This window comes from Salvelinus alpinus, chromosome 12, assembly GCF_045679555.1.
Source record: "Salvelinus alpinus chromosome 12, SLU_Salpinus.1, whole genome shotgun sequence".
Lineage (NCBI taxonomy): Eukaryota > Metazoa > Chordata > Actinopteri > Salmoniformes > Salmonidae > Salvelinus > Salvelinus alpinus.
Window position 1 is genome coordinate 40,357,690 of NC_092097.1, and position 13,261 is coordinate 40,370,950.

Here is a 13,261-nt window from a genome sequence, read left to right on the forward strand (position 1 = left end):
AATGTTTGATAATTTATTTAAAAAAACTAAAACTGATAATACATTTACATAAGTATTCAGACCCTTTACTCAGTACTTTGTTGAAGCACTTTGGCAGCGATTACAGCCTTGAGACTTATTGGGTATGACGCTACAAGCATGGCACACCTGTATTTGGGTGTTTCTCCCATTCTCTGAAGATCCTCTCAAGCTCTGTCAGGTTGGATGGGGAGTGTTGCTGCACAGCTATTTTCAGGTCTCTCCAGAGATGTTTGATAGGATTTAAGTCCGGGCTCTGGCTTGGCCACTCAAGGACATTCAGAGACTTGTCCTGAAGCCATTCCTGCGTTGTCTTGGTTGTGTGCTTAGGGTTGTCCTGTTGGAAGGTGAACCTTTGCCCCAGTCTGAGGTCCTGAGTGCTCTGGAGCAGGTTTTCATCAAGGATCTCTCTGTACATTGCTCCGCTCATCTTTCCCTCGGCCCTGACTAGTCTCCCAGTCCCTGTCGCTGAAAAACATCCCCACAGCATGATTCTGCCACCACCATGCTTTACCGTAGGGATGGCACACACCAAGTGGGCTGTCATGTGCCTTTTACTGAGGAGTGGCTTCCGTCTGGCCACTCTACCATAAAGGCCTGATTGGTGGAGTGCTGCAGAGATGGTTGTCCTTCTGGAAGGTTCTCCCAACTCCACAGAGGAACTCTGGATCTCTGTCAGAGGGACCATCGGGTTCTTGGTCACCTTCCTGACCACGGCCCTTCTCCCCCGATTGCTCAGTTTGGTCGGGCGGCCAGCTCTAGGAAGAGTCTTGTTGGTTCCAAACTTCTTCCATTTAAGAATGATGGAGGCCACTGTGTTCTTGGGAACCTTAAATGCATCAGACATTTTTTGGTACTCTTCCCCAGATCCTGTATCGGAGCTCTACGGCCAATTCCTTCAAACTCATGGCTTGGTTTTTGCTCTGACATGCACTGTCAACTGTGGAACCTTATATAGACAGGTGTGTTCCTTTCCAAATCATGTCCAATCAATTGAATTTACCACAGGTGGACTCCAATCAAGTTGTAGAAACATCTCAAGGATGATCAATGGAAACAGGATGCACCTGAGCTCAATTTCGAGTCTCATAGCAAAGGGTCTGAATACTTATGTAAATAAGATGTTTCTGTTTTTTAATTTTTAAATGTGCTAAAATTTCTAAAAACCTGTTTTCGCTTTGTCATTATGGGGTATTGTGTGTAGATTACTGACGATTTTTTTAACAAAGTGGAAAAAATTAAGTCTGAATACTTTTCGAAGGCACTGTATGCTTAATTTAGAGTTATTTATGTTGTGATACAAATGTTGAGCTGTGTGGTTTGATTTTTAATACATTCTATAGCTGCATGATGCGATTAATGATGATTTGAAATAAGTCACATGAAATATTAGGAAAGTTCAGAAATCAATATAGTAGACCTAGCCTATCGAAAGATGATAGGATCCTCCTCTTTTTAAGAGGCCATCACTGTTTTCTCATGCAATTGCATAGCCTATAGAAATGTTGCGCAACATGAGCTCATGGGCTCTTATGAAGTGTTTTGTTAGATTTTTGATGACATTTGCATTGATGTCAGAGTGATTAGAGGGACAGAGAGGCAGTTACCAAGTTTGGTAGGTTATAAATGACCATCAGCAGCATCAGAGCTTGGAAAAGCCTAATTACAGTGACATGGAATTGTACTGCTGTCATGACTCGTGACCGCGGGTAATATGGCCAGTGGCCACCGTAAGAGACCTAGATACAAGTAAAAGGTTTTTATTCTGTTATAAAGCCTTCACATAAAACAGTGAATGTATGATACTTGCCATTCCTGAGAATGGAGACAAGACAATTAAAGCTCCTATGTAGTTACTGCAGATGTGATCGTTTATTAGGAAACATGGATCAGATTTGCCTAAAATATTTCCCTGTCAGTTAACAGCAATGATGGCAATACCTCCTCCACACACCTCCAGTGCGGTCATAGAAACAGGTGGCTACAGGTAGCCAGCTGCCATTTTTATATAACAAAATAAACCTTTTAGTAGAAAACAAATGAATAACCAGAGCATCATAGATGAGTTAGCTGACAACGTCACACAAAAGATCCTCACAGTTCAATGGGGCAGCAGTCCGTGAGTTGTAATTCTGGATGGCCAGATTGCTACCAACAATGACAAGAAACTACCATGTGGTGAATTGTGACTCGTTTCATCTTGTTCTTGATACCATGTTTTGTTTTGATGTGTTTTGACTGAATTCATATCAATACTATTATGGCTCAAATTCACTAGCTAACCAACAACTGCAATGATGTATTTGAGACAAGTGTTTGTTGTGCAAATACAAGTAGCCAGCTGCCATTTTCTTTATACAACAAAATCCACTTTTAGTAGAAACAAAATTAATAACCAGAGAATCATAGAGATTCAGTAAAATGTTAAACCTGCTTACATCCCCTATATTTTATCCATTCAATGTTAAAGAGATGTGAATTCATTACTTTTTAATGGGTCTGTATGGAAGTAATTTAAATCATAATTGGGGAAGAAATAGAAAACCACAAAACCAAATAGAAAAGTACAAAAAATACAATCCATTCAGTTATGATCAAATCTACAGCAAAACACACTTATTTCCTTATTCTCCTACATTAACACAGAGGGCTTCACAGCCAGAGCACAATAACTTAGCATTCCAAAGCACAAGTGAAGTAGAGTAAATGCATCATTATACTTCTAGATAATTAGTTCAAGTGCTTTGCTTCAAACCACTTAATAATATAAATTCTCATGAAAGACAATCAACGTAAGCTCACGCAACAAATGCTCATATCTATTTTTGTGTTGAGGTGGGGGTTGCTAGACTTGTAAGAAAGCAGAACCAAACATGTTGCTGGCTCTTTGGCACCATCCAGTGGTTGATAAGAATAGCATAGTTGTGTTCTGAATACTAAAAAAATGTACAAGGTATGAAAACCTTTACACACCACAGATGACATTTGTCAGATGATGCCCTTAGGCTCAATAAAAATATGTACTGCTCATAACACAAGAACCAAATGTCAGTGAAAATAGTGCAGTTGACATCAAAAGGCATGTCAGTTTAGAATGACGTGTGGCATTTCTACTGTATCTAAGAATTAGGCTTATCAGCAGTATCTTAGTGCTTGTTGATCGCACACTCAGCATTCTATATTTAAGCAATAAGGCCAGAGGAGGTGTGGTATATGGCGAATATACTACGGCTAAGGGCTGTTCTTATGCATGATGCAACGCGGAGTGCCTGGATACAGCCCTTATTGGCCATATACCACAAACCCCTGAGGTGCCTTATTGCTATTATAAACTGGTTACCAACGTAATTAGAACACCAAAAATGTTTTTGGGTCATACCCGTGGTATACGGTCTAATATACCACGGCTTTCAGCATTCAGTGCTTGAACCATCCCCATTATAATCTCATTTATTCCATTCAGTATGTTGACATTTACAGCTCGACTCCACCACACTACTAGGAGTGGTCTTGTTCAGATGCCCCCTGCCAGTAGTGGAGAGGTCTCTGATTGGTTGAGAGGTGTGGTGATGCTGTAGTGCCGTGAATCATACATGTGATTACTCTTTAGGTCCGCCTCTGCCCGCAGCGTTATTTTCTACAGATGGGAAATGGAGCACAGTTGTTAGAAAAGTGGTCTTCAATTTCTGCCCCAGAGAGCTATGGGGTATGCAGGATTTTACTGCAGCCCAGCAATAACAAATGTGGCTCTAGTGATAAAGTAAGTGAATAGAGGAAATGAGGATGAGAGCTGTAGTACCTGGAAGTCTCGGATGTAGGTGAGGAAGAAACTGACAAAGGAGAGAGCCAGAGACCACTCAGAGATGGCGCTGATGATGTGAGGGATGTAGCCCTGCAACAAACATAACTGTTACACACGCACACACACACACAGAGAATAAGGTTACTAACCGTCTCTCCAGGTATCCAGTGCAGTTTATGGGCCACGTCCACTCCAGGCAGACTGCTGTACATGATGAGAGATGACACAAACACAGAGAAGAAGTCAAGGAGGCAGGATCTAGAGCCGTGTTACAGAGGACAACTCTTGCAGTTGTCAGAGGTACTTGCAATTTGTGCAAGTTATCAGCTTCCATTCACTGTAATTGTCTAATAGCAACAACAATCTATAAGCAACAATGAATCATGATTTCATATTTGCATGTTTGGCAGAAATATAGTGGAGGATACTGCTGATAATGCTGGCAAAGGTCCACACTCCAATGCTGAGTCGGACCCAGAATATACTCTTCCCGTGGACGTGAGGCTGCATGTACAGAGACACCAGCGTCTGCACCAGGATGTACAGGGCCCCCACACCAAACGTCAATATCGCCCCCACCAGGTGCATGAAGAACAGAGTGGTTTTCTGTAGAGGGTGAGGGGAGGTATTGATTTACAGTATCACAGCTACATACATGATTGTCATTATAGGAAAAACTGGAACAAGGACTGTAGAAGAGAGACCGAAAGAAATCGAGAGACAGATATACACAACAGGACACAACTCAATGGGTACCTGGAAGTTAGCGACGATGCACATGCCAAAGGAGCTGGTCCATCCCAGCACCAGGCCCAAGACGTTGAGTTTATGGAGCTTTGACTCCTCTTCGTCTGTCAAGGCTTGGACCTGCTTGTAGCGTACATACATGGTGGCTACACCTGCCACAACAAACATGATCACACATTAAAACAGTCACAAATTCAGTCCGATATACACATGATTTCAAATTGATTGCTAGATTCAAAAGAGGACTCTTTTCCTAGGTAACAGGGATGTTACCTAGGAATGCTGACATGTCCAGCATGATTCCAAACACACATCTCTCTGGGGCAACTGTCCCTGTGTCACTGAACAGAAACATGACAAGCAGAATGTCAGTCACTTCCTATTACAATGCAATGCCTACTATAATGCAATGCCTACCTACTATAAATGTAAAAAGACAAGGATGAAAGGAGGATGGTGTTTGCATTTGGGAATCAGCCTATATCTGACCTGATGTATGGCACCAGTGGGTCCACATGTCTCAGCACCACAGCTGTGATGTAATCGAAGATGAACGTGGCTGTCGTCCATAATACCAGAGCTACTGGTAGAATAGACAGACCTTCCTGGAACCACCACATGTCCTCTGTTCTGTGTGTGTGTGTCAATCCACCAGTAGCCTATCCAAGTTAAACCACTTGTGCTGGTGTGTTGTCTTCACCTGTAGAGCATGAGGTTAATCGGATAAATAGAGAGTGAACAAGCTACATAGAATACGTAGTCAAACAGATATGTGTATAAAATAACTGGAACTCTGCCAATATGACCCTATTGTACCTTCGGCGGTTCCTTTGCTGTCACCTCATCACACGTCAATTGGTCTCACAAAAGAAAAAGTTAACTGCGAGAATGCAGAAAAGCAAAGTTGTAGTTTACTCTTCTGATCGCTATAATTAAATGTACATGACACGGATTAGGGTTTATGTCATGCTCTCTCAACTAAAAACGTAATCCCTTTACTTCCTGTTAGTGTTTCAGAAGAGGCGTGGCCTTGAAATACCCGGATTTTTAGCGAACGTCAACAGAGAGGATCTTTCATGTCAATAATCTGACAGCAGAGACAAAAGTTGCTTGCATGCTGTCTGTTACTTAAATTATGATATGATGATGATAAATATATTTACAAACAGTGCTTGACTTGGACTGAAATAGGTCATTTTGTCTGCCGGTACTGTTTACATTTAGGTGCAGGAGCCTCAGAATACTTTTGAGTTAATATCAAAATCAAATCAAACTTTATTTGTCACATGCGCTAAATACAAGAAGCATAGACCTTACCGTGAAATGCTTACTTACTTATTCTATACGAGGAACGTGAGCTCAAAGGGTACAACATTTTAGGTGCCGGTGTTGTGTGCCACAGGAAGTATTAGACTCTAGTCACAAAAGGAAGTGGTTATTTCAGCAATAATAGTTTTCAGAGCCCTCTACTGTTCTCTCTACCCATTCCTCAATCCGCCATCCCATCGTGCTTTTCCCTTTTATGGCTTTTCCTACATTTCTTTTACACTTTTTCTGTTTTAGTTTTAAAAGAAACGTAGATATAGTAGTAATAAGAAAATAATAATAATACAATTTGTATTCTGGGCGAAAAAGAAAGTTCAAATATATAAGTCAACATGAGTGCATATCCATAATCACAGTAAACTGTTATAATAATAGAAAAATACAAGAAAAAAATAAATAAATGTATAATAATATAATAAACAAAACTATGACTGAATGTGCCTCCATGAAGAATCCCCTCCCCAATAGGTCCCTATGCCCTCAATAGGACACCCCCAGCACCTCCACCATTCCCATCAACCTCCCCGCACCCTACACCCCTCAACCACAAAACACAATAATGCTATTAATAATAGAAATTAAAATAAAAAATATATATACCAAGATATATATATACACATACACACATGTACAGTACATATACATAAACATATTCACAGGACACTCAACTTTTCTCTTATCTCTTTTCCTACATCAGATATGCAGGTGACATTTCCACCTGGATGACATTTACATTTACATTTACATTTAAGTCATTTAGCAGACGCAAGATGGAGCTGCTCTTCATCCGAGGGAATGCCTGCCCATTCTCAGGTGTTAGATAATCTGAGATGATCACACATCATTTACATTCCAGCCCCTGTCAGCTCCAGATTTGTCTACTTCAACTCACATCCTGCTGGAATCCCTGCGTTCTCAGATTCCCCTCTGTTGTTAATCTCTATATTGTAATCAATAAAGTGTTTCAAAATGCTGTACTTTTATTAACATAATTTATATGTTCAGATCATTCCTGAGAGAGAAGGGGTGTAATATCTCCAGATGGGCGTGTGGTACCCTTCCTCACGCAGGCAAGAAAATGGCCTTGCCGAAATCCCCTTATTTTTGTGGCTAGTCAAATACTTTCTGTGGATCACACCAGAGTCAAATACTTTCTATAGAACAAACTTTATGTCAGGATAGGCAACCAAAATTAATAATTAATATATGTGTGTTATATTAAACATAGAGGAGGGAGTAAAATGTAGTCAAGCAATAAACATTTCAGAACAACTACTAGTCGAATAAGACATGGGAGAGATGACGAATTTTGGCAAAGAGATTTATTTATAGACTAATACATGACCTAACATGATCAGAAATCTCAACTAGCAAGCAATGAAGAACAGCAATGAAGAAATGAGTGCGTGCGCGTTCACGCGAAAAGGGGGGGCGATTCTGGCAGCGGGTAGCTTTTCGGCACAACACTTGTTCTCAGCTCGTGAGCTTCTGCCAAGTCAAGCACTTAATACAAATCCCTGTATTCATACCGGTAATAGCAATTTAGTGAACAATTTAGTATGGACCATTGAATTAACTAAACATCACAAACGGTGTAAATATCATTCATAGACATTAAAACCAGATATCAACACTTTACACATAGTAACACTAGAGAGCAGTCTCAAATTGTAACAATGTTTCTACCAAGAAAAACATTGTATCCTATATCCACCAACAGTGACGTAATTTGGTCCCGCGCTCAGTTGGCGCGTCAACGTTTCTCACGAGCAGATTTTTTTGTTCACTTCAGCGCCAGCTCTCGAACCTAGTAAATTACTTTTAACCAAAAAAATGGTAGGGCAGTGAAGCTAGCTCGCTTTTATATTACCATATATTTCAACAAGTTTAAAACAAAAGTCTTTAGCAAAATAAGGATTTTTACTTTGATAGCCTGTTTTGTTTAGGCCAAAATAGGTCAGGTTTCTTTCACACAAGCTAGTTAACGTAGCTAGCTAGCTAGGTTTGAGGTTAGCATAACGTTAGCAATAGGCTAAAGCTGTCAGTTGAACCAGTTCTGTAGCACATTTATCTTCTTTCTTGTCAACCAGCAAAAGATGGCAACTCACAATGGATGTGCTCTGAAAGGCAAAGCAAAAGGCACTAAAACCACCTCAGGCAAACCCCATATGGAGGACTTCAATGGGAGTTTCAACAAAGAAAACCTTCAAGGTAACTTAGTTAACGTTATTCCTGAAAGCTGGTAGCTTATAAATCATGTGTTTTTTTTCTTCATGACATACTATCTAATAGTCTACTTTTTTTTTTGTTACAGTAGTTGAGGCTGAGACATTGAGAGGAAGGAAACGTCTCTCAGAGGCAGATGATGACTTTGACATCACCAAAGGGTAGGCCAAGCATTTGTCACAAAGTGCAGTGATGTAAAGTACTTAAGTAAAAATACTTCAAAGTACTACTTAAGTAGTTTTTTGGGGTATCTGTACTTTACTTTACTATTTTATATTTTTGACAACTTTTACTTCATTACATTCCAAAATAAAATAATGTACTTTTTACTTCATCCATTTTCCCTGACACCCAAAAGTACTCGTTACATTTTGGATACTTAGCAGGACAGGAAAATGGTCCAATTTACACACTTATCAAGAGAGCATCCCTGGTCATCCCTACTTCCTCTGATCTGGTGGACTCACTAAAGACAAATGCTTTGTATGCAAATTATATCTGAGTGTTGGCGTGTGCACCTCGCTGTCAATAAATACATTTAAAAAACGAAAATTGTGCCATGTTGTTTACTTAGGGACAGATTGAAATTGACTCGGGGGGAGGGGCTGGTCCAACTCAAGGTGTCATAAAAAAATGCACCCCCTCCCTAAAGTTCAAAATATTTTCACATGACCCTCCCCTTGTACTGGTAATATAAATTGAACAACCTCCCCCCTCAGAATTAACTCAAAATAATGTTTACGAGCACAAACAAACAATGACAGAAGCGATGCTGTGGTTATAAATGTGAATATCGACTTTGCCACTTCAGCAGATTTTTGTGGCACAGTTGATGTCACGCAGGACTTCGGGCCAGAGGGTTGAGGGTTCACCAACCACCACAGACAAGCTCACTCTCCCTGCTTGTTTCGTTACACTACAATCAGAACTGGCTGCAAACAATGATCAGCTAGGGCTTACCCTTTGTGTACCTACATTAAAAATGGCGCCGACAGAGAGGGCTGCCTTGCTTCTAGCTCTTGAGAATTACAAGCATTTCGCTACACCCACAATAACATCTGCTAAACACGTGAATGTGACCAATAGAATGTGATTTGATTTAGGGGAAACTCAGATGTTCAACATTTTAATGCCATTCATAATTATATAAAATATATGCAACCAATTTGCCACCAACAGGTTTCTGTGCCAATGCACCACACAACCAATAAACAAGCATACCAACTTCTGGCACTTCAATTTCATGGTTTGCGTTTTCAACACCGCAATAATAATGTGCTGAGCACAGTTTGGATTGATTGATTGTATTTGTCAGTTAAAAAATGCATATATACCCAAAGATTTTTTTAAATGACCGATATTGCACAATAAAGTCAGGGACTTATTTAGATTGTGGTACCTGTTTTTTTTACATAAAAACATGTACAATTACATAGATACAGACATTACAGATCTCTACAGAGATGTTTGATCGTGTTCAAGTCCGGGCTCTAACTGGGCCACTCAAAGACATTCAGAGACTTGTCCCGAAGCCACTCCTGCGTTGTCTTGGCTGTGTGCTTAGGGTCATTTGCCCCAGTCTGAGGTCCTGAGCGCTCCGGAGTAGGTTTTCATCAAGGCTCTCTCTGTACTTTGCTACGTTCATCTTTCCCTCGATCCTGACTAGTCTCCCAGTCCCTGCCGCTGAAAAACGTCCTCACAGCATGATGCTGCCACCACCATGTTTCACCGTAGAGATGGTGCCAGGTTTCCTCCAGATGTAACGCTTGGTATTCAGGCCAAAGAGTTCAATCTTGGTTTCATCAGACCAGACATTCTTGTTTCTCATGGTCTGAGAGTCCTTTAGGTGCCTTTTGACAAACTCCAAGCAGGCTGTCTTTTACATGTGCCTTTTACTGAGGAGTGGCTTCCGTCTGGCCACTCTACCATAAAGGCCTGATTGGTGGAGTGCTGCAGAGATGGTTATCCTTCTGGAAGGTTCTCCCAACTCCACAGAGGAACTCTGGAGCGCTGTCAGAGTGACCATTGGGATCGTGGTCACCTCCCAGACCACGGCCCTTCTCCCCCGATTGCTCAGTTTGGCCGGGTGGCCAGCTCTAAGAGCCTTGGAGGGTCCAAACTTCTTCCATTTAAGAATGATGGAGGCCACTGTGTTCTTGGGGACCTTCAATGGTTCAGAAATGTTTTGGTACACTTCCTCAGATCTGTGTCTCGACACAATCCTGTCTCGGAGCTGTACGGACAATTCCTTCGACCTCATGGCTAGGTATTTGCTTTGACATACACTGTCAACTGTGGAACCTTATATAGACAGGGGTGTTCCTTTCCAAATCATGTCCAATCAATTGAATTTACCACAGGTGAACTCCAATCAAGTTGTGGAAACATCTCAAGGATGTTCAATGGAGCTCAATTTCGAGTCTCATAGCAAAGGGTCTGAATAATTATGTAAATAAAGTATTTCTGTTTTTATTGGTAATACATTTGCCAAAATTTCTAAAAACCTCTTTTCACTTTGTCATTATGGGCTATTGTGTATAGATTGATGAGGGTAATTTTTTTAAAATCAATTTTAGAATAAGGCTGCATCGTAACAAAATGTGGAAAAAGTCAAGGGGTCTGAATACTTTCCGAATTCACTATATATATATATATTTATATAAAGGAAGAGACGCTTAGACCTAACCCTAGAGAGATAGAGATATGCCGGTGACAATGTACGAGACCGACATGCATTTCTTTATGTCAGATGGCTACTTTGTCTGCTATACAGATATAGACGTACAGAAGGAGGGTCATTTGTTAATGTTCGATCAGAATATTTTGTATGAAGATAATAATTATATTGTTAGATTATAGGAGTAACTGGTAGGCCTGAAACATTCTTCCTCACCTGAAGTTCAACTGTCTGAGTCAGTTGGAGCGCCGGGGCGCGCTGCCTTCATATCATAGGCCTGCAGTAGCTAAAGCTTAATAATAGACACACCATACCAAACCTCCACAAACGTTTCTAAACTTTATTAGGGTAATATTAAAATTACGTCAAGTCATTGTTTATAGGAGAAAAAAAAACACAACTCTCCCCAAATCACAAAAGAAAGTTTGACAACCCTCCCCTATTTTGGATTGCCCCTCCCTCCCAGTAAATGTTGATCTATCCCTTAAGGTTTTTTAAAATGATTTATACTTTTACTTTTGATACTTGAGTATATTTTTGCAATTACATTTACTTTTGATACTTAAGTATATTTTTGCAATTACATTTACTTTTGATACTTAAGTATAGTTAAAACCAAATACTTTTACTCAAGTAATATTTTACTGGGTGACTTTCACTTTTACCTGAGTCATTTTCTATGAAGGTAATGTATATTTACTTTTACTCAAGTGTGACAATTGGGTACTTTTTCCACCACTGACAAAATTACATTAATTTGACTGAGGTGTAGAACATACAGTATTATCCTGTGTGAGTTAAGTTATGGTTCATATTGTTGTCATTCAATTAATATATTATGTCTTCATCCACAGAGGGGATATGATGACCATGTTGGACAGATTTGGAGGTATTGGGTTTTCCAAAGGATAATCTGATTTTCATGACTTCTCTACTAGATTCTTCTCTAATCTCTGGCCTTCTCTACTCTGGCCTTGCACACTGATTGGTACAGGGATTGTTTCTCATCACTGAATTTTGCTTTGCATGTATGAGCCTCTTTTTCTTCTTACTGCTAGCGGACATAAACAAAGCCTTCCTGGCAAAACGCAAACGCTTGGAAACGTTCACCAAGTCCTCTGTGAAGACCAGCCATCAGAAGATTGAGCAGTTATGGAGGGTCCAACAAAGAGACAGGTGATTAGATGTGTAGAGTGAAAGAAGGGTGCAAGTGTGTGTGTGTGTGTAACCTGATTTATATGATATCAATTCTGCAGGAGTAAAGTGACAGAAGACTACTGCACCCAGTTCAATGCAGTCTTCAACCAGTGGGACACAGATGTGCAGAAGTCCAAGGATAACGAGGAGAAACTACTGGTATTGCTCTGTCAGGCCTCTGAAAAATCTTCAACCTATTTCTATTCTCTACCTAATACAGAGTTACACTGGCGTAACTAAGGCATCTAAGCATAGGTGTGTGTGTTCCCGGCCATAGAGCATGTTCCAGCACCAGCAGAAAATGTTTCAGCACATGAGGGCCTCCCAAAGCCAGAGACTGAAGTCTCTCAAGCAGCTGCTAGAGCAGTACATCCAGGTATATTCTCTCATAGATTTAAAATCACAAAGTCTACTATGTCCCGGCTGGTTTTCTCACGCCACCTTGTTTCGCCGTGCTGGTAGAGCCTTGATACAATGGAGAAGACCCATGTGAGCCAGCAGGGTGATGTACAGGGTGAGCTGCGCCAGGAAATGGCACTGTTTCAGAAAAAGATCCTCATGGACACAGTAAGTAAAATGACAGATGAACTTACTAAACACATTGTTTACATGCCTTATGTCACCCTTAGCTTAGCTGAAACGTTGCTAATGATACAAATTGATGTGCCATTTTGAAAATGTGAGTATACTATGAGCATGAGTGTGGACCATGAGCATAGTATTTAGAAAATGACACTATTCATCATTTAGGTCAGATTTCAACAAACAATACATGTTTTTTTTTATTAACAGCAACAGCAAGAGATGGCTACAGTGCGCAAGTCTCTGCAGACGATGCTGATGTAAATTATTTAGAATGAAGGGAGCCAAGAAGAATCAACTCCATCCAAAGGCTTTTTGTGTGTACATATCACTGAGCTGGGTTGTCTGTACTGCTTTAGTTTATAACTGTGTTCCAGATAGACCTTTACAATGGCCAGAGAAGTGTTAAACATCTCAGGAACCATATCAACCTTGATTCTTTAATCTGCAAATACCAGTAATGGTTCCAGGGAGATGGGAGTTTTGAAATCTTAAAGTATGGTGTGTACATGTAGCATTTCTGTTATCAACTGCTTCATTCTATGTTAAATCTACTTAATTAAACCCTGATTAAGACAGGGATGGAGAAATTAAATGTGACTTTAGTTAAAATGTTGTCAGGAATTAATACCATCTGTTATTGTAAGTATATAAACATTTATCACAAATGACACTAGGTAGCAACT

At 40.2% G+C, this 13,261-nt stretch overlaps 2 protein-coding genes across 6 annotated transcripts; one reads left to right on the forward strand and one right to left on the reverse strand.

Moving 5' to 3' along the window:
- Positions 1–1,866: 1,866 nt before the first annotated feature.
- Positions 1,867–6,050, reverse strand: LOC139536081 (DNA damage-regulated autophagy modulator protein 2-like). 4 transcript variants are annotated; one of them, XM_071336225.1, is made up of 9 exons: positions 5,903–6,041; positions 5,384–5,447; positions 5,057–5,267; positions 4,841–4,908; positions 4,577–4,719; positions 4,249–4,426; positions 3,970–4,052; positions 3,818–3,910; positions 1,867–3,655 (listed from the first exon to the last, which is right to left on the reverse strand). In XM_071336225.1, the coding sequence occupies exons 3-9, from the start codon at positions 5,185–5,187 to the stop codon at positions 3,533–3,535; spliced, it is 819 nt and encodes a 272-aa protein (XP_071192326.1). In that variant the 5' UTR covers positions 5,188–5,267; positions 5,384–5,447; positions 5,903–6,041; the 3' UTR covers positions 1,867–3,532. The 4 variants fall into 4 exon arrangements, with proteins under 4 accessions (XP_071192326.1, XP_071192327.1, XP_071192328.1 ...); XM_071336226.1 differs by lacking the exon at positions 5,384–5,447 and having other exon boundaries at positions 5,903–6,050; XM_071336227.1 differs by lacking the exon at positions 5,903–6,041 and having other exon boundaries at positions 3,970–4,024; positions 5,384–5,876.
- Positions 6,051–7,639: 1,589 nt separating this feature from the next.
- On the forward strand, positions 7,640–13,246 carry LOC139536083 (synaptonemal complex protein 3-like). 2 transcript variants are annotated; one of them, XM_071336230.1, is made up of 8 exons: positions 7,640–8,104; positions 8,208–8,280; positions 11,651–11,685; positions 11,855–11,972; positions 12,053–12,152; positions 12,271–12,369; positions 12,456–12,560; positions 12,786–13,246. In XM_071336230.1, exons 1-8 carry the CDS (start codon positions 7,990–7,992, stop codon positions 12,837–12,839), a joined length of 699 nt encoding a protein of 232 aa, XP_071192331.1. In that variant the 5' UTR covers positions 7,640–7,989; the 3' UTR covers positions 12,840–13,246. The 2 variants fall into 2 exon arrangements, with proteins under 2 accessions (XP_071192331.1, XP_071192332.1); XM_071336231.1 differs by having other exon boundaries at positions 8,211–8,280.
- The last annotated feature ends 15 nt before the right edge of the window (positions 13,247–13,261 follow it).